Raw genomic sequence first — 19,785 nt, 5'->3', positions numbered from 1 at the left:
TTACTATGACATGTACACAAGTGTTTTCTGGAACTAGGAGAAAAAGCTTAAGTATTGCAGTAGATGAATTTGACAGAAAATGAGGAGTGATGTCTGGGGAACTGGATCAAAAAAATTCTCAACCACACCTCACATGCTTGTGCAAATGTATTTACTTCATGTGAAAATAAAGTAATAGAAAGAAAAGGGGTCATGGAAAGAAAGGCCACAATTCATATTGAGTGTTTTTTCCTCTATAACACTTTATTAAATATTTTTCATCGCATTTAATCATTTTCCAGTATCCAGCAAGGCAGAAACATATAGCAAAGAAAACTGTAGTTTAAAAAAAAAAAAAAAACAAAACAAAAACCAAAACAACAAAACTGTTGGGTTTTAGTTTTAGTTCACATCCTTAAACAAGTACAAGACTGTATATCTTAAAGACAATGAAATGTAATTCACTGTCACATAAACTGGTAATACGGTCTGGGATGCTGAGCTCTGGCTTACAGCACATGCATAATGAAACATTGAATGCATCTTCCCACAGAGCCAGTGGAGTATTTCTCTAGGTACTTCTGTAGCAGTTAGACTGAATTTTCTGAGGATGCTTATGATCTCTTGTAGCACCGATCAGGAGCTAGATTTATTCTCCTAACGTTCAGCTCTGTTGCAAAGGTTCTTGCCTTTTGGTAGAAGAAGAGAGACATTTCCCGATCCACAAGGAAGTTATGGTAGATTACTGCAAGTCTGGTGTAAATCTTCAGCTGAGCTTTTTTATTGCCCAGGTCCATAGCAGCAGCAAGTGCCAAATGGTAATAGCCTGCTGCATCAAAGGGATCCTGAAATAAGAGACACCAAAATAGTACCTCTATAGTACAATTAGTGTAAGACAACTGCCAAGCTCAGGCTTGTAGATATCTAACAAAAGTAATATAGATTCTAAACTTCAGTAGGTTTTTCTACTTTATTGTTTACATTTCAAACACACAGAACTAGAACACAGCAAAACTTGATTCTATGAAACATTAATCAGTGTAACAATTTTCTGCAGCTGTTATTAGAATTTCTTACCTTAAGGTCATAGAATATAATATCTCCTAAGATCAAATACACCTTGACATAATATAGTGTTTCCTCCTCAAACTCCAGAGGGGAGGAACAGAGGGACAAGGCCTTTAAATAGAAATGTTCAGCTAGTTCACAGTGACCCAAATGGTGATGGATGACAGCCAGACGATGGTAAGCTATTCGTTCATTTAGCTGATTTCCTAATGAGATGACATATGAATAAGATAAAACCAAAGAGGTAAAGTAATCAGTCTCAAATCAGAATACATCAACACTATTTTTTTAAATTTCTGTATTGAATTTGCTGAGCCTTTATTGCATAAAATTACTTTTGCTTAAGAGATATATGCCCTTTAAGAAAAATCTCATGAAATTTCTGAATTTCCTGCTGTAGGATTTGACAGTGTCCGGGATTTTAAGAAATAGCTATATTAATCTCTCATATATATATATATACATCTTGTGCATACTTACATAGAATACAAATAGATTACTATGAAAGGAATGAAAGACAGAAAAGTAGCAGGATTAAAGACAAAAAGATGATTTTCAGTAGGCTCAAAATCACCTGTCTGTGCTTGTAAAGAGGGGTGAGAGGGTTCTTAATCAGTTGAACAGCTCCCAAGCTTGAACAGTAATTTTAAATCTAGCCCTATCGTTTTTGATTACTTCATCCTGTGTTGGTTCACCAGCAGGGCTATGAGCAAGTCTGAAAGCATATGACACTCAAAAGCCTCTTGGGACAATATTATTCATCAGCATTACATCTTAGCTGTTAGAAGCATACTCAGTTTGCACTTGAAATTCAAGGTTTAATTCTACACTCTCTCAAAGGTTTTCCATGATGAACATAGAGCTAGAAGAGGCAGCAATAAAGTTGTTCATTCTTGACCAGAGGCAAAGTAGCAATTATAGTATTGATATGAAATCCTGGCAAGAAATCTGATGAATTAAAGGGAATAAAGCTTTAGAGTTCTACTGTATTTTAGAGGTATCATTCATATTCAGCTATAATAGAAATTGGTCTTACCTAAATTTACACTGAGCATAAGAGCCGCTCTTGCATATTCCAGACTTTCCTCATAGGCCCTCAGATTCATCAACAATTCCACTAGTTTATTGCATAATCTGAGTTCAGTGGTTTTGTTGCCAGTCTGAACAGCAAGTGGAAGAGCCCTGTCCTGAAACATATAACAGCATCTTATGTATGGCTGGACTCCAAGATGTGCACTGACAGGTTCTCGTTTACGTCAAATCAAGTAATTCTGGTTTCATTTTGCTCTTTGCTTATAACATAACTTGCAACCAGAAGAGAAGTTGAAACAGGAGATATCTACTAACACCATGACAAAGTACTCAGCTGCAATAGTTTATAAACTGTTTGCTGAGAGGATCAGCTTCTGGTTCAGTATTTGTAGAATACCTCCTGTGGGGGGAGGTACATAACTATCGATGCACCAAAAAACTGCACAAACCCTGTAGAAAGTCACGGCTTTCTCCTTTTCCCAAGTACCATTGAAAAATATGTCTCCAGCAGCTTCAGACAATTCCATTCCTAAATTTGGATCTCCTGTGCAAAGAGCAGCATCCTGAGCAACCTGAAGTGAAAATAAGGAATGGGGAAGGAAAGCGAAAAAATAAATCTTGGTTACTTCATGGTAGAACAAAATAAGTACAAGCAATTGGAAAAAACAATCCCTAAGGCTTCCCTTATTATAATGATAGGAAAGGCTATATTTGATGAGAATATGCTCTTTTGTGATAACCTGTTTTTGAGCAAGCCAGCAGCAGCTACTGAAGAAGAAACAAAGCCTGGTTTTCCCTTTATCTGACAATAGTATCCTGCTACCTCTATCAGCACATGGCACTCTAAAATCACTAGTGTATTTGATAGCTGCATACTAAACATACTAAATTTGAAATAGATCAAATATATTACAGAAGTGTTTCAATTTTAAGGTAGGTATTGTTAACTGCAGCTTTAAAAGCCAGTGAAGTGAATTTTGTAAATAAATGCAGATCCACTATCCTGTTCTCCTGAATAAATACATGCCTTGTTAACAGAAAGGATTTAATGAAAGGCAGCAGGCATCTTCCCCAAGGCAACAATACCAGGATACTCAGTTATTGATAGGATAAGTAGTAATGAAAAAGTACATTCTCTCTACTTAAGCACAAAGGTAGCGATTCTTTTCTACCTGTTTTGGCTTCAGGTGCCTAAGGACTCTCTTGCATCACATTGTGGAGTCTGTGTTTTACAGGCAAGTTAAGATGTGATGATTTGCACAAGTTACTGGCATAAATCACAGCGGTCAAATTTTTAGTGGGCAGATTCCTGCTTTGAGACTTTCCTCATGGATAGGCACTGACACTCTGCTCTAAATTCCATATTCCATACATGCACAGTATGAAATACACATGCATGTGCCTGACACACTCCTCCTCTTGGAGAAAACCAAGCAGATAGAGAAAATTACCCCACATGCTGATTTTGCTGTTGTACCACAAGGTGACTGACTTGGGGGCTATCAGCTAAAATAATTTTGTAAAAGAAAGAAGTAACAGGGGTATAGAACAGGTCCTTCTTGTAAACATATGCATTCAGTTTTGCTTGTAAGTATTCAAAAATGTAACCTAATTGAGAGAAAAACTCATTTCAGTAGCACCACATATTGTGTCTCAGGACATTTTAATATGAACTTTTTTCCTATATCTTCAGGTTTTGTAGATTTCTTTTCTAAACATCTTAACAACAGATGTCTGGTTATTTTATTTAGAGATGACATTTTGGTACTATTCATACACCAGTCAAGACTCAAGCCCTATACGGATCCTGCAGCACAAGGCAGCACTCCCCTTTACAATGGAAGAAAAGTATTTTTACAGCAGAGCAGGAACTGAGAAAGGTCACTGCCCAGAATCTTTCCAGAGTCAAGCAATACGTTAAAATGAAGCACCAATGGAAAATGCTTTTGAGCATTACATAAATAGTGTCACTATATGTTCAGAACATACATTAGCAAAATCTCTGGGATCTCTATGTTGAATTACTTACCCTTACCATGCCACCTGCACCATGTTGACAGCATACCTGAATATAAAGATCCACAAGCTCATTCTGCCTCAGTACATAATATATCTTTCCTGCCCGTAGCCAAGCATATGCCTCTTTCTCTTTTTTCTGGAGATCTATAAATATCCCAAGGCTTCTTTTGGTATATTCCAGAGCTGACCTGTAGGCCCTGAAATGGGGAGAACTGCTAATCACTGAAGGGTTTCTTCAGAATTGCAAATGGTTTTCTTCATAGTGAGAAAAGTTTCATGCTAATATAAAATACAATCTGTTTCCCCTACTTTGTGCACAGTTATAATTTCTCAGCTATATTACACTAGTAACCAGAGAACTCAGTCTTTTTCCTCTTCCTTTTTTTGTTCCATCTATGTTTCCTGCTAGACAGATGAGATGTGTCCTTTCTCTACCTCAAACTAAGAGGTAGAAAAATCTTTCCTCGTCTTTAACTCTTCTATCATTAATGAATTTTTCCTAAAAACTTCAGAAACAAATTGCATCTGTAATCTCTTTTTTAGTCAGCTAGGCCATGTGACTTAAGCACAATTCAGACTAATCAGCAATTTCAGAAAAAAACAGGGAAAATGGGGAGGGGATGGTAGGGCAGAGGAGAATGGGACATGACATGATCAGTTCTAGAAGCACCTTAATTATCAGATCATTAGGCAGTGCAAATTTCTTTAAGTGTAAAGAAAGACATATCCGATTTATTGACTTTACAATGTTTTATAACAGACATAGAAAATCTGGACTCATTAAATCTGTCTTGTGCTGTATTCCCATCACCCTGACCTGTTGCATTTCCTTCCATGCACAAGGCACAAACAAATTAAAATATAACATGACCTGCATAGTTACAGTGAACCCTTACAGAGTGCATCTTTAGAACAGCATGCTTAGAGCTCCAAAGAGAACCAAAACAAATCTTAGAGTAATACCCTCCCTTGTACTTCACACTATCAAGATTTCAGTTCTATCTCAACAAGATATTTCATCTGAGGGAAAAAAATTGGTTTTATCACTTTCTGACTCTTAAAAAGAGATTGAAGAGACCTGTCACTCATTTTATAATCATGAGAGGAAGTACAGATTCACTGAACAAGCCTGACATTTCAGTCTGCTCTGCTAACAAGCTGCTAACACAAGGAAAGGCAAGATAGTTGAAGTAGTCCAACCCAGCCCAATTATTGAATGCTACTTTCATCCCTCCATGAGAGTCTCTGCTTTTACAGCAGAGAGAAGCATCTGCCAATTCATAACCCAGCACAGCAGCTGGAACAGGTCAGGCTGGTCCACTGGCATGGACACAGTAGTTTTCTGTTACTTTACCACAGACATATGTGCCCTGTTACTCAGGGCTGTTAACTCAAAGAATACTGTGATACTATGGTTTAACACCACATTGACTATGTGTTATTTTCTGGTAGGCTGCTAAGGTTATATAGTCTGGGAGCCAGGCTCCTAGGAAACCTAAGCTTTGTGTATTACAAGCACACTAAGCAGCTTCTCCAGCTAGTAAAATCCTTCTGCAAATTCCAGGTAGCTTGAAATCTTAACCAACCCCTTTCTCTTCAGTCTCTCCAAAGAATGGTCACCAACTATTTCATTAAAAAGCAATGACCAAAGCAAAATAAATTGGGTGATCTACTAGCAAAGTTAGATGCTTGGACTGCAGCCACTTTAAGCTAAAGCAGGCATCTGTTCTCTTTCCACAACTGAGAATATTTTTTTATCCTTACTGAGGCATGCTTGAAAATACCTGAATCCAAAGTGATTCCCTGAAGTACAGTAAGGAAGAAAAAAAAAAAAAAGCCTTTAAAGGTACTTTAAACATTGTTAGAGAAACCTATAAGTTTCTCCAGCACCTGATAGTTACTATGATTTAACTTGTGCAATCTGTTATTTCAATACTGGAAAGCAAAAAATTGGTGTTCTGAAAATAAGAGCAATATAGAAATTGCTGGGGACTAAAGCTACACAGTTTTGCACATAGGCTTCATACTTATATAAGTTTTGATAAAAGCCTTTCATCAAAGAGAAACACTTACATAGTGACAATTTAATGCCTGACCTGTTCTGAATACATAATTTAGGTTTTTTTTAAAAAAGTCTTGCAAAAATCATTGCAAACAAGTCACCTGATATAGCAGTTGTCAAGAGTTGCGTAATAATATGTTTAAAATGTATTTATATAGATTTTAAAAATAAATTGGTTCTTCAAGTGCTGCTAATTCCTGCTGAACATCTTGTCTCTCTTGAGAGATTATAGTTACTCAAAAAGAAACAAGAGAAATCTCCACTAGCATTGGACCCTTCCATTCTGATAAAGTGTATTAGCAAAGCGGAGAGAGGAAAAAAAATTCATCATATTCAGCTTTTGCACAAATTGAGATCCAGAACAGAAAAGTTAAAATCAGAATGAAAAGTCATTTAGCATGTCTTACCTTTCTGTTCCTAAAGACAAATAGAGCTGACTAATAGTTTCCAAAATTTGTCCCTCCAGAACTTTGTTGGACATCTTTCTAGCTAAAGATAGTTGATATTCATTGTAGATGACACACTGAGCCTCGTTGGGAACAACTGTACTGTAAAACTGACACAGCAGTTTAATCGCTTGCAGTTGACCTAGGAGAATAGATTGGAAATACTAACATGAATCTCTATTTTAAAATGAAAGTTAAATTATTTTTAAAATTATTAATTCTCACCACTTCACAAATCACAGCACAGCCAATGAAAAACATAAAAGTCATAATAAGAAGATCCCACTGCCATTTCCTTCACCCCCAGAGTTAAAGGCTAGAGGTTACTTCAAACTTCATCTCCAAAATAAAATAGTAACACAATCACCTTACCTGCATAAGCTCCTTAATCATGGTAGCAAGAATAAAGAAAATAAGATACGCCTCTTCTAAATGCATATCTAACATACCTATATAACAAAAATTCCCAAACAGGGTACATTTTGTAACTTGAGAGAAAAAAAGATATACTTACTCTCCAGATGACTTGTCTCCATTGCAACTAAAAAAGCCCATTCATAGTAAAACCTTCCTTTTTCCCTTTGAGTTCCACCAACATAGTAACATCCCAACTGAAGGAGGACTTGGATAAAGTCTTGACCACAGTCCATACTTGGAAGCTTGGAGAATAGCTTAACTGCCCGGATAAAATAATGTTCTGCAAGCTTGCTGGCTGCTGCATGCAGGCAGAGTGCCCCAAAATTAGCCAGGGCTATAGCTTGGTTATGGGTCATCTCAGCCTCTTCTGAAAGACGCAGCGCTTTGTAGTAGCTCTCAGCAGCTTCTTTTGTGTTGTTTGTCCTTTTCAAAACAATAGCAAGCATATTATAAGCAATGCCTAGTTGGTGAGGACTGCTCCATGAAGAGCCTACAACAGTATTTAAAATGGCTAAAGCCACATCATATTGCTTGTAAAGAATGTATAACCAAGCAAGTGAAACCAAGTAGTTAATAGTTTCCTCTGGCTTAGCAGAAGCATCAGAGTCCAGTGCTTTCATCATGTAAGCAATGGCTTTTCCATACCGTTTGTGGTGGCTGTACAGCTTTGCTAGGTGAAGATAGATGGTGCTGCACAGTTCTTGCTGCTCATCAGTAAACACAGACGAAAGTGCTTGTATGAGGTAAGGTGCAATTTGGGATGGGAATATTTGTCTGAGCTTTTTCAGGCCATAGAGTTTGGGAGCATTTTTGATGATTAAATCAATCCTTTTCAGGGAATCCATTAAAGTACTGGAGCTCTGGGGAGAGGTAACCTTTATGCAACTTAATACAATGTGTGGCAAACACTTTTCACTGTAGGACTCTGCTAGTTTGAAATAACAGTTGTTGGATAAGTTGTTTTGTAAACCCAGGTCATTGAGCAAGAGTTGAAACCTTTCCAAGAATGGCAGTGCCTCGTCGTGTTGTTTGCGTGTGCTGTAATGTTTTGCCAGTAGAAAGCATGCCCTTGCCTCTGCATGTTTGTTCTGGCTCAAAACTGTCCTCTTCAGAGCATACTTCAGTATATCTGACTCCAGGTCAGCACTGCAAATGTAGTTGGGAATGCCCATGAGAAGAGATGTAGCCTTGTCAAAAACTTGAGCACACTTTTCTTTGTTCTTCTGTGTCAAGTAGATGACTGTTAGATTTGTATAAAGAGCAATCATGAAGTACAAATCATTAAACACTCCAGCTACTGCTCTCAGTGCTTCCTCAAAATACACCCGAGCTTGGGAAAACTTCAGCTTTTTAACACTAAGTCTACCTAAGAGAAAGCATAGCCTTGCTAGTGCCCAGGACATACCTGCTTTCTTTGCTGCTTCCCTTGCTAATCTTAAAAAACTAACCAGTTCTTCTTCTTCTGAAAATCCATAAAATAAGGTGTTGGTAAATGAGTAAGAGAAATCATACAGGCTTTTGAAGTTGCTCTCATACTCTTTCCTATTTAAGAAGAGTAGCAGAGACTCAGGGATGTCAAATGCTTGAACATCATCTTGACATATGTGGAAGCGAGGTCCTTCAGGTGGAGGAAACATTTCAATCTTTGAAGAACTAGCAGATTCCTTTCCTTCTGTAGCTGGCTCTCCTGCCTGAGTGGCCTCCAAATTCTTGAAGTTCTTCAGCAGTTCTTCTATCTTGCCATTCTTGCTAGTGGATCCTGCACTAGAATGGGAGCATGGAATTTCTGAAATTTAAAAATAAGGTACAGATCATAACTTCCTCCATGCACACACACAGACCTTTTATAGACCAACCAAAACACTTCTCAGTAGAAGATGCTTTTAAGAAAACATTATGTAAACATACTGTGATTTCCTAACAGTGTAGCTAAGAGACAAGAAAAGATGTGAAAAGAGATACCAAGAAGGATAAGGGAGGAACAAGTGTGGGAGACTGGAGGAGTGGGAATAAACAGGACTTGCCATGTGTAAGCACATTAGGGATCCATATACTTGTCTAGCCAGACCCTGTGCCTGATCCAAACACTAATCCAACTGAAGTTCAGTATTAATTCAAATTGCTTTGTGTCTGTGTACACTAAAAAATACACTCTGTATATTCTCTGCTCTCTCTACACATATATGAGCAAGAGAGATCTGCCAATGAATTACAGTTCAGTCTAGTTAGTAAGAAGGAGAAGATGAGAATCTAGGAAGACTTAAAGTCTGAACTGGAGGCTGGAAAAAAGGCCCTGGGTCAGGGCATGGATACAGGTTGGACTTAAGGTATAAGGGAAATGTGAATTCAAGCATGCAAGCTGAGTAAGGGTATGTCCTGAGAGCACGCTAAGGCAGGTTAACCAGGGCAGAGAGTAAGACTGATATTTGAGTTGCTGAAGTCTCACATGGCTGCTGTGGGTGTGCCTGCAAAGTTTCTATTCTCCTGCCCAGGTGTGGCCACCCAGGTCTATACAATGTGTAATAGGATTTCTTCTTTCAGTCAAATACCAACCCTGATTATCTTTCTCAAATTTGTGGTGACTGATGTTGTCATTGATCTAAGTTCTCCTAGTGACAATATTGTTGAATATCTTACAAATATAATGAAGACAGATATGGCATCAACTCTTAGTCTGCCCGCTGTTATCCAGCCCAGTTAATAGGGCAGGGATTAGGGATGCAATTTGCAGTCATAGTGCTTAAGCTTACAGCTGCAGATGAACAGGAGCTTGTTGAAGTTGCAGATTTAGAACTCAATTACCTTAGAATATCATTTCTGAAACTGTACAGCAGAATCAAATATAAAAATTGGTGTTTAGAGAAATAATACAATAAAAATAATTATAGTGACAGTTTGCCAACAAAATGCAAAAGGGAAAGAATTCTGTATCTTCATCAAAATATCTCCTTTGGGAAATCTATTTATGGGATGAAGTTTTCTAGATGAAAAACCTGCTGGAATTCAAATCAGGACTTGCCAGGTGTCCCATAAACAATATTTTGCCCTGATAAACAATGTGGAGGAGTTGGGAGGTAGTGCATATGTGTGTCACAGAAGTAAAAATAAGTCATACAGTCTGCAACTGGATAGCAAGTTCCAAGAAAGACATCTGATATCAGTGAAACCCCACAATATTGTACAGCAAAACCTAGTGAGAAGGGGTTACAACAAAATCTCAGAAAGCAAACAATGAGAGAAGAAAATTAGAATTTGAAAAGACATTAGAAGAAAAGCTAGTAAATATACCAGAAATATCAGAAGTCACGGTAATTTTATGTAAAATTTTTATGCATGTGAATTATTACCATATTCATGAGCTTTCTGAAATTCTGGTTCTTCTAATTCATCTGTAAGAAAGAAAACACTCATGTTACCTATGGTATCTTTGTTCTTTCAGTTTTAAGTCTCCTAAAAAAAGACAATTTTTGAGTTGATAATTCTTTATGTCAGGAGAATTTGACGTGTCCTGGAAATTTAAAAGAGAAGAAATTTTTAAGTTGGACTCAAAGCTAACAGATATGAGGGACTTACCCTCCTGCTGACACAATTCACTGCTTCTACATGGTTATCATCATGCACCTACCTCCGCTCAGTAAAGTGGGGAGACAACTGCATATCTCAGAATTAAAGCCAACCTGTCCTGCCTGAGGGATGCATTTCTGCTGCCTTAAAATACAAATGGGCAGCAAAGATATGACCATTCTCCACAACCCACTTGTAAAATGAGGTAACAAGGAGCCATTAATATTTTTAGTGTCATTCCCAGGGCAATGGAGGGAGGGAAAATATTTGTGAGGATTAGAGTGTCAGACTTTTGTGGCCATTCTGGTAGCATGCAGGTGAAAAAAATCACTCCATCTTTTATTTTTAAAAGATGTATCTCTTAATTCTGTAGACATTATTGCTATAGGTCTGGCTTTAAATTTTTACCATAGCGCATCTGTAGAACATTTAAGAATTACTATTTTTGTGTAGCAGATATTTCTCAAGGCATTTCGGTTGTCATGCTGCATTTCAGGATTATGTTAACTGTCTTTCATACACTAGATGCAATAGAAGTGGTGCTGAAGGATATATAAAAAAAAAAAAATCACAGAGGCTCACAGACCTATTCAAGCTCTGTTTAAGCTGATGCAAAGCTACTTTACTAGCCTTTAAGAATGAACTCTCACTGACTGTTTACTTCTGGAACTCCTTTCTTTAAATGCTTTCCTGACTTTGGTGGATGAATGCCACAGATGTTTAGAGTAATTGTAACTTAATGCTCTGAATATCTAATCAAGGAAGTGCACATAAATAAACACTTCTCAGTACAGTGATTTAGATGTAACTAATCAAAAACCCACTTATTCAGATCACACAGCAATACATCAAGTGAATATTGAAAAATGCTTGCTCTGGATAAGTAGAGTTATGTTGATCAATTGTGCTGTTTAAGAGAAGTGGTAAAGATGTGAGAGGGGGAAGATGTGAAAAGAAGTCAGCACTTAAGATTGGGGAGAAGGCGAGATGTGGTCAAAAACATGCAACAGGCAAAAATAGCAGCATGGCCATGGCATTGTTTTAATATGTCAGAGGTCTGAGCTTTTGTTTCCAGGCTTTTCCACCTCACCAAGGTGAGGTGTGGAGTCATTTTGCATATTTACATGAGTTGCATTTTGCAGCTCAGGCCTGATATGCCTTAGTTATTGTTCACACACAGAGACTGATTTGTAGAATTAAACCAATGCACCCAAGTCAAGGGTACACACTGGCTGCTTTCAAACTGGAGCCTACAGGCCTGTCTCTTGGAATGGCACTAATGGAGATAAAACTTTGTTAGATATCTGACAAGCATATGCATCACCAACAGCCTGTGGTGGAATAAGAAATTGCTGCCTCTGTTCAGTTCAGCAAGACAATTACATTATCCTGCCTTACAGTAAGTCTACAAAGGTGAAACCCCAGTTACCCCTAATGGTTTATGTAAAGCCTGAGCTCGTAGAAAATAACATCTGTATCAGAGACAATGTTTATATGACTAGATTTTGCTATTCTTCTGTACCTTTGAAAGTTAAATCAAGTGTGAAGAGGCATATGTTTGCATTAGCTGTCAGTAGTTATTATGCCACCTTTCCCAAGATGAATGAAAAGCCAGCAGTATTTGGGTGAACATACTGCCTTTTTTAATGCAGCCATGTGAAATTATAATTCATAATGCAGACATGTAAAAGCTTGGAGATCTGTTCAGCTTGATAATAGAGTTTTTAAAAGCCTGCTGTTTAAATTCACTCCAAAAAAAAAAAAAAAAAAGAGAAAGGACAAAAGAAGATTTGTAAATGCACTGCTGGGAAAAGTCTTGCAACAGCAGTAAAGTAGCAAAGATGATATAAAGGATTTATACATGCCACATCTAAAAACCAGCTGAACACCAAGATATTTCAAAGTAGGTATAAAGGCTGGAATCACATTGAAATTAAAAACAAAACAAAACAACAACAAAAAAACCCCCCAAAGTCAAAACAAAAAACAACACCAAAACCAGTTATAACAGAGATATAGAAACTGCAAACATGTCTTGTGCAGTAAAAAGGAGTAAGACTCATACTTACCTATTCTGTACACAGAGCAAACATCTGTGATGGAGGTTTGTTTCAACAAATGTATTACTTCTTCCAATTTTTTTTCTTTTGAAAAAAAAGATAGCTCTTCTGCTTCAAGAAAATCCAGATCTTGTGGTCTAACAAGGAAAGGAATAACTTTGAAGGTGCTTGAAAGCAGAGTTGGCTCAAGGAGCTCACTACATCAGTCAGATTGGAACTTGTTAGAGAAAGTAATACAATCTTTACATTATAGGTTGTGCTGTGTTCAAAATTAGTTTTAGTCACATTTATAAATACACATATAAACTGATAGTAGCTACACTTGTAGCTAACAGTTTCTACCACAGCAGAGTAAGCTTTATGTCAGTGTCATGGTAGAGCATTTTTTGAGAGTATTTATTAGAAGGACAAGTCTTTAAGGACATTATGGTACTGATTTTCTAATATAAGCTCAGAGTTAAAATAAAATGGGTGTGCAAACAACATTTTGGAACTCCTTGTTTCAGCATGCAAACAGTTCAGGCATACTGGTAAGAACAGCCTAATTACACAGTGCCAATGCATGCTGACATACACACTTCTTAGAGGTTTCACTCTGAATTATTAGCAACTATTTGTAAAGGTCCCACTGAAGCAAGTTAAGGCCTGTAATTGAGGGTACAGAAAAAAACAGAACTCAGATGCTTTAACACAGACCTTCAGAGACTTGCAAAAATGGAACCTTCCACAAGGGTAAAGCTCCTTGGATCTTGTGATCCAAAGAAGAGAAACTGAACAATATAACAAGTCCAACAGCTTCTTTGCCCAGTAAGAAGCTCAGCTACAAACGGATATTTTCCAACATTTAATCAGACTTCATATTCCAATTTCTTTGCATTTGTTTTGATTGATACATGCTACAACAATTCTCATTAAAGCAAAAATATAACACCAAAAAAAAACAACAACCCACACCTGGATTTACCATTCACTGTTTTAAAGCTTAAGAGACAGACTAAGCCCCTTTTTGTTTATAAGATAAATACATATCACTCACTTATTTCCAGATAAGTCCAGTTTCACATGACTTGTCTTTACAAAACCTATTTGGCCAGTAAACACATGTCTTCCAAGAAACCATTCCATGCATTCAATGAAGTAGCCAAGGATCTCAATTTTGTCTCCGTCCTGGAAACTCAGCTCTTCTGGCACAATACTTGCATAATTCATCACAGCTAGACAGGATCCCATTGCTGTGTAATAGGGAGATAAATAATATTTGCAGATAAAGTAACTTAACAATAGAAATGCGTTTAATAAAAAAGCAACTCAGCAGAAGAATATATTTAGCAAGATACATTCCTGGAACTCGTGAGTTGCATATCTGCTCTTGTGAGATTTAAAGCATGCAAACCCCAGTTTGGTTTGAGTGATTAGAATTGTAAATAGCATAAAAAAAAGAAATCCTCATTTCTCAGCCATTAGAAAGCAAAGTCTAAAATGTTTTCAAAATTCTAGCAAATTCCATCACAAAGCAGAAAAAAAAAAATGGTTTAAGTCCTTACTTTATCTCTTACAAAGGGCTTTGAACTTGGGCCAGAGTAAAACATTTGAACCAAACTAAAACAATCCCTAATGGATAAATATGCAGCGATAGAGCAGTCAATACATTATTAAAATGGAGATGCATAGTAGAAAATAAGCAATTTTTCTTTCTAACCTCAGACCACCTGTATAAGTTTTATTTCCCCAGCACTGTTACATAAAGCAATACACATATGAAAGATCCACAATAATTACATTGGAGCATTTTCTAATTTTAAAGATTATCAAAGCTACAGAGGCATCCTCGACTCAATTACTCTATTACTTTGTGCACCTTTTTCATACAGTATTTAGGAGGAAAAAGGGGAAAGATAAACCTTTAGAGTGTAATTCAAATTAGGTAGAGATTTACTCTCACATTAATTTTACTGCAATGTAATTTTGAAAGCTGTTTTCCCATCCTAATAAAATGGAAAAAAAGTAATTGAACCCTTTAGTGTCTGTCCTAGCAAAAGTATAGAATATGTTTGGGGTTATTTTAATGTTGATGTTTGAATGGAGTTTCTTACCGACTTTTGTGATGGATTTAGATTCAGTTTTGCATGAAAAATCAATAGGATTAGAATACCCTTTAAGAAACCATCTGAAAGTAGAAAAAGAAATTGAAGTTAGTGTGTAGAGCATTTCACTGAATGCTGTGACAATAACAGTGATATTTTAAATCCATCTGGAAATTAATGCACCCCTCCCACAGCTAGTTTTCAATTTCAGCACAGCCGGTACACTTTAGACAGTTATGTTTTGATTAATATTAGTAGTAAAAGTCCTCTTACTTCAGGCAAACAAACCAAACTGAGAAAGTCATGCTATTTCTCCTTGCCCCAGGTCATTCCAGTTTTAAGTACTAAGAGCACCAAGAATTAATGGGTTTATGGTGATTTCTAAAGTGAGTCCTTTGATGTCATTTTGGTTCTAGGCTTGAACTGAACTTGAGAAACTGCATTAAGGAGGTGAGTAGCTCCCAGCAATGTTAAGTAAAAACACTGCTAGCCTCTTAACATCCACTTTTCCAAGCATCCTGAAAACTGAAAACTTTCAATTTACATTACTAGAAAAAATGTTAATGGACTTTTTGTCAGAGTCAGGAAGAAAAGCAATATCCAACTCACAAGATAGCAAACCATCTCTAAAGGCAGCTCTGCAGGCAGCTGGATCAATTTCAGTTGTGTGGTATGAAAGCAGTTAGAGCATCTTTTTCTCAGTGTCAATGAAGATGGATGTTCCACAACAAGCTACCCTTTAGAGACATCTCTGTCTAAGCAGAGGTGTGCATATATGAGACAGATGCATATGAAATAGGTAGGTAGAGTCAGGTACCTACTGATGGAAAGGGTTCAATGGCTCCAGAGAAGCCTTAGACAACACAGATGCGTTGCTATCCACAGATCCACCTGTTACATCTTCAGTGAAATCCCCAGTCTCAAAATAAGCTTTTATTTCATTGTCTGCAGCCATTATCTTTCTTATCAGATTGTCAGGACATAAAACAAAAAGTGATCCTAAAACAAAAGCAGTGGAGCAGATGTCATTTTATGCAATGTTTTAGTGTCATGCAAGCCTTAAAACTTGCTTGAAGAATATCAGTAATATTAAATTAAAAAGTCAGATTTTTCAAGACTTTTCTCTCCAATTGTCAGATATTCACATATTTCTGTCCAGTTTTTCTTTCATTAAAAAAATGCAAAGTTGAGGTCTCAAATGAAGTGTAGAACCTTCTGTTGCAGCATTTTCAATATTCCTATTGCAGTAATCAATCCGTCTACCCCATCATTCTATCTGACTGCAAAAGCAGGTGATGCTATTTAGAAGTACACAAACCTGGCAACTATCCATAATCCCTCTCCTGCACATCTCCAGAATCTGCAATAATATTAGGCAAGTTGGAATGTACGTCCACCCCTAATCCTTTTGGTATCCATTTACGGACCAGTTGCACATGAATTTCTCTAATCCCTTTATGATCCTACTTAACCTAATCTGTGCCTGTTCCTTCCTCTTCTCTTTCTGGTGCATTTGGAGTGAATAAATTCAAATTTCAGCTTCGTTAAGTTTTTTTAATAGATCTTAATGTTTAATTTGCAGATTTTAAAGAAAGGTGCTTCTTTAAATTTAGCCTTGGCATGTGCAGTCTTACTTACCTTCCTGTAGTAGCAGACTTCTGCACATCAAATTTAATGATTTTTCATTTATACAGACTTCAATGCCTATTTCTTCCTCCTCTTGAGAATATAGCCAGAAAGACTGATCTAGGAATAAATTCTCCATGCAATGATTTATAAAACCTAGGAAAAAATATCCAACTTGTTTTCTTTGCCATTTTACAGTGTTATACAAAAAGACAAACTTTGAGGAAGTCAGAGACTTCTCAATTATTAATTAATGCACAGCTTATAACTAATTTTACTACATTATAGTTGTAAAATTACATCCATTAAGTCACATGCATTACAGCTCTTTTAATGCTCAGCTCTCACAAACTACACCTAAAGACTCAAAACGTTTCTGTGCCTAATACTGCTGAAAAAGTAGACTATGTCCTCCCCTTACAAAGGTTCTTCATAGTCTAGAAAGGCTTGGAGTCTGAAAGATAATCACCAGCAAGCTTTGAGCACCAGGTGCTTGGTATCACCTTAGCATCAAAAACAGCTGACTGGAAAAAATGTCAAAAAATAATCTCTTTATAAACTCATGTTGCCTGATTCAGCTATGCCAATATATGGAGACACTGTGCCTGGGTATCAGATTCCTGGAATTTCTTTAGGACAGAGATGATGCTGCATACCAGAGTCATATAAATCAGAAGATAATGCTTGATCTTGGAAGGTGGGACTCCTTATATCAACATTTAGGGCTTTCAAAGATGTTAGAGGAAGTAATGATAGTTACAGGGAGATCTCAATTGGCTCATCATAATCAGCATGGTACAGATAGCAGATTACTACTTAAAGGACCAACATTAATACATTAGCAAATCCTTGTGCAAAAGGTAATGATGGAGAGGAATGGTGGACAGTGATTAAGGTGCTGCTCTACTATTTTGAAGATGCTGAATCAATTCCCTGTTAGCCACAGCCTTTCCCAAGAAGCAGCTTCTTTTTCCTATGTTGTATCTGCAAAATCAGATTGGAACAGTCCTTTTTCTACTTCTCTAAGGAGCATTTAAAAATACAAATTAGCAAGTAAATAGCAAACACAAAATTACAAATAAAATTCATTATTTAAAATTTCTCTGATGGAAACAGGCAAATTCAATCATAATGCACACAAGCTTTCTATAAACAGAAAAAAAAAAATCAGGTGAACAAAATGGAGACGAAGGTCTAATTCAAATGCTATTCTTCAAAAAGGACCACTATTCTCTCAGAAAAGTTGTAGGATATTGAAAGTGGAACTCAAATCAGTGGCATCATATTGTTACAAAAGGCATATTTAGATGTGGAAACAAAACTGAAGCATGCAAAAGAGTAACCTCAACATGTCAACAGTGAGCAGAAAAAGCTGCAAAAGCATTTAAATTGCAGCACAGGTTAGACTTTAGGACAAAACCACCTGGATTGGAATAGACTGCTTAGAAATATGATATCATCTGGCCCTGGAGTATCTAACTTAGGCAAGACATCTGCCAGGACTAATAGCTGTTATTTGCTTTGAGACAAAGGCAGGTTTTCCTGGAGGCTGGAGCGTCTCTGCAGCCCAATCACTGGTACTCAGGTCAGGAACATCACTTACTGCTCTTAAGGGTTAATAAATCTAATCTCAAAATTGTGTTCAACAAATTCCCAGTCATAGAATCATAGAAGAACCTGAGTTAGAAGCGACCCACAAGGATCATAGAAGTTCAACTCCTGGCCCTGCACAGGACCACCCCAAAAATCCCATCATGTGTCTGAGAGCCTTGTCCACTCAGACATTGTCTGCAGATGAATACAAAAATCATATTGAACTGCTGTATGGTTAAACAACTTTACCCAGTGAGTGGTAGGTTAGAAACTTCCATATTTCCTCGAAAGTTTTAAACGTCACTACTATCAGATCTTGATCACTGTGAATAGACAGGAGTCTGGCAGAGAGCTCCTAAAAATCAAAACCAATATTTTATTACAATTGTACTAGACTCAAGCACAATTTGTCACTAATGCATAGCTAAAATGCTATGCAATAAAGAAGGATAAAAAAAAAAAATCACACAGGATTTTACCTATATGAGATATCTGTTCTTTAACATATTCCAAGATAGAGTGAGTCCAGTTTTAATCTGATTTTTGCTTAACAGTTGTATGAACAGTTTCAGTGAGGTTAATTTACAGAGGAAATAAAGAGCTCCCTGACTACACGGAGACTAAAGGTTTGTCTAGTTCAGAAATGTCTATGTATAGTGACCAGTGTCCTCTGAAGAGGATGTCAAAGCCAGGCAAGCATCTAGTAGTTCTTTCCAAGAATACACTCCTAGCACAGAGCAATTTACAGCTTGGGAACTGCCTTTGTCAGACACATGAGCATTAATATTAAATAATGGAAAGGAGCTGCTTTGGGGTTTTTTGACTTAAGATTTCTCTAGGTCACTCAAACCATTGTGAATTTTTTGGATCTACAACCTTCTGCTGTAGATTATCCTCAGAGCTCTGTACACATATGAAAATGAAGCTCCTTTGATGCAACTTTGAACCTGATTCCAGATATCTTCAGTCCAGAAGAAATACTGAACAGTCATTCCTGAGTTTACTGTTTCCATGGTTAAAACAATTAAATATACTGAAGTATTATTTTTAAAAAAAGTGCATGAATATCCTTTTATCCTCATTAATATGGGTTCACATTGCTAGGATAGCATTAGATTACACTTTTAACAAAGCTTAGCAATAATCATTGCAAATGGTAATGATGGATTTTAAGAAATTTCAAAAATGCTTAAAGGAGTGACTACAAAAACCTTCAAATAAGTGAAAAATATGTACATTTTGATGGATTCTAACCAAAGAGTTGTAATAGAGAGTGTTTGCACTTCAGTTAGTAGATTAAAAACAGGGTTCTCCAATGATGCTGGCTACAGTCTTTCAGGGAAATACAAAAAATTATGGTAATTTATAAGACAAGTATCTGAACCACTATCTCAGAGAATAAGTCACATGTATAACAGGTATATATGTTTATATATAACACAAGCTAACATTTCCCATCTTTGCACCCTTGCTTCCGTTACATCAAAATTGAAATGCAGCTTAAAACAATTTAAGGACTGATCAAGGAACTGATTCTAATTCAAGGCAGGGAGAGAAGAAATTGTCTCTCCAACTTTTTCTGTAATAGGAGCAAGATGGAACCGATCCACTGATTTTATGACTGTTACATCACAATTTTAAAATGTCTTTAAATTAATTCTGTTCAACTTCCATATTTTCAATTCACACAACCTGAACAGATTAAAATACAAAAGTCCAACCTAGGCCTCTTCAGCAGACATGCCTCATCACTGCTTTGATCTTCTGCATGCCCCTTTCTACACTAGATTACATATTAATGAGAGCCTGAAATCTATTAATAAATTACCAACACA

General features: G+C 36.8%; 1 protein-coding gene across 1 annotated transcript in view; it reads right to left on the bottom strand.

Moving 5' to 3' along the window:
* Nucleotides 1-373: 373 nt before the first annotated feature.
* Nucleotides 374-19,785, bottom strand: part of SH3TC1 (SH3 domain and tetratricopeptide repeats 1) — a 46,238-nt gene continuing 26,826 nt past the window's right edge. Inside the window, exons 5-18 of the mRNA XM_039384563.1 lie at nt 18,200-18,305; nt 16,370-16,513; nt 15,553-15,730; nt 14,741-14,814; nt 13,684-13,879; nt 12,657-12,784; nt 10,371-10,412; nt 7,121-8,809; nt 6,568-6,748; nt 4,145-4,295; nt 2,529-2,651; nt 2,084-2,234; nt 1,057-1,253; nt 374-824 (exon numbers count right to left, since the gene is read on the bottom strand). Of these exons, the coding sequence (XP_039240497.1) occupies nt 594-824; nt 1,057-1,253; nt 2,084-2,234; nt 2,529-2,651; nt 4,145-4,295; nt 6,568-6,748; nt 7,121-8,809; nt 10,371-10,412; nt 12,657-12,784; nt 13,684-13,879; nt 14,741-14,814; nt 15,553-15,730; nt 16,370-16,513; nt 18,200-18,305 (3,591 nt within the window). The 3' untranslated portion in view covers nt 374-593. The remainder of the gene's footprint in view (nt 825-1,056; nt 1,254-2,083; nt 2,235-2,528; nt 2,652-4,144; nt 4,296-6,567; nt 6,749-7,120; nt 8,810-10,370; nt 10,413-12,656; nt 12,785-13,683; nt 13,880-14,740; nt 14,815-15,552; nt 15,731-16,369; nt 16,514-18,199; nt 18,306-19,785) is intronic.

The sequence above is a fragment of the Pipra filicauda genome, unplaced genomic scaffold (assembly GCF_003945595.2).
Source record: "Pipra filicauda isolate LSUMZ 115617 unplaced genomic scaffold, ASM394559v2 scaffold35_size7292922_pilon, whole genome shotgun sequence".
In the NCBI taxonomy this organism is placed as follows: domain Eukaryota; kingdom Metazoa; phylum Chordata; class Aves; order Passeriformes; family Pipridae; genus Pipra; species Pipra filicauda.
Note: the sequence above shows the minus strand (reverse complement) of the source record. Positions and strands in the feature narration are given on the sequence as shown.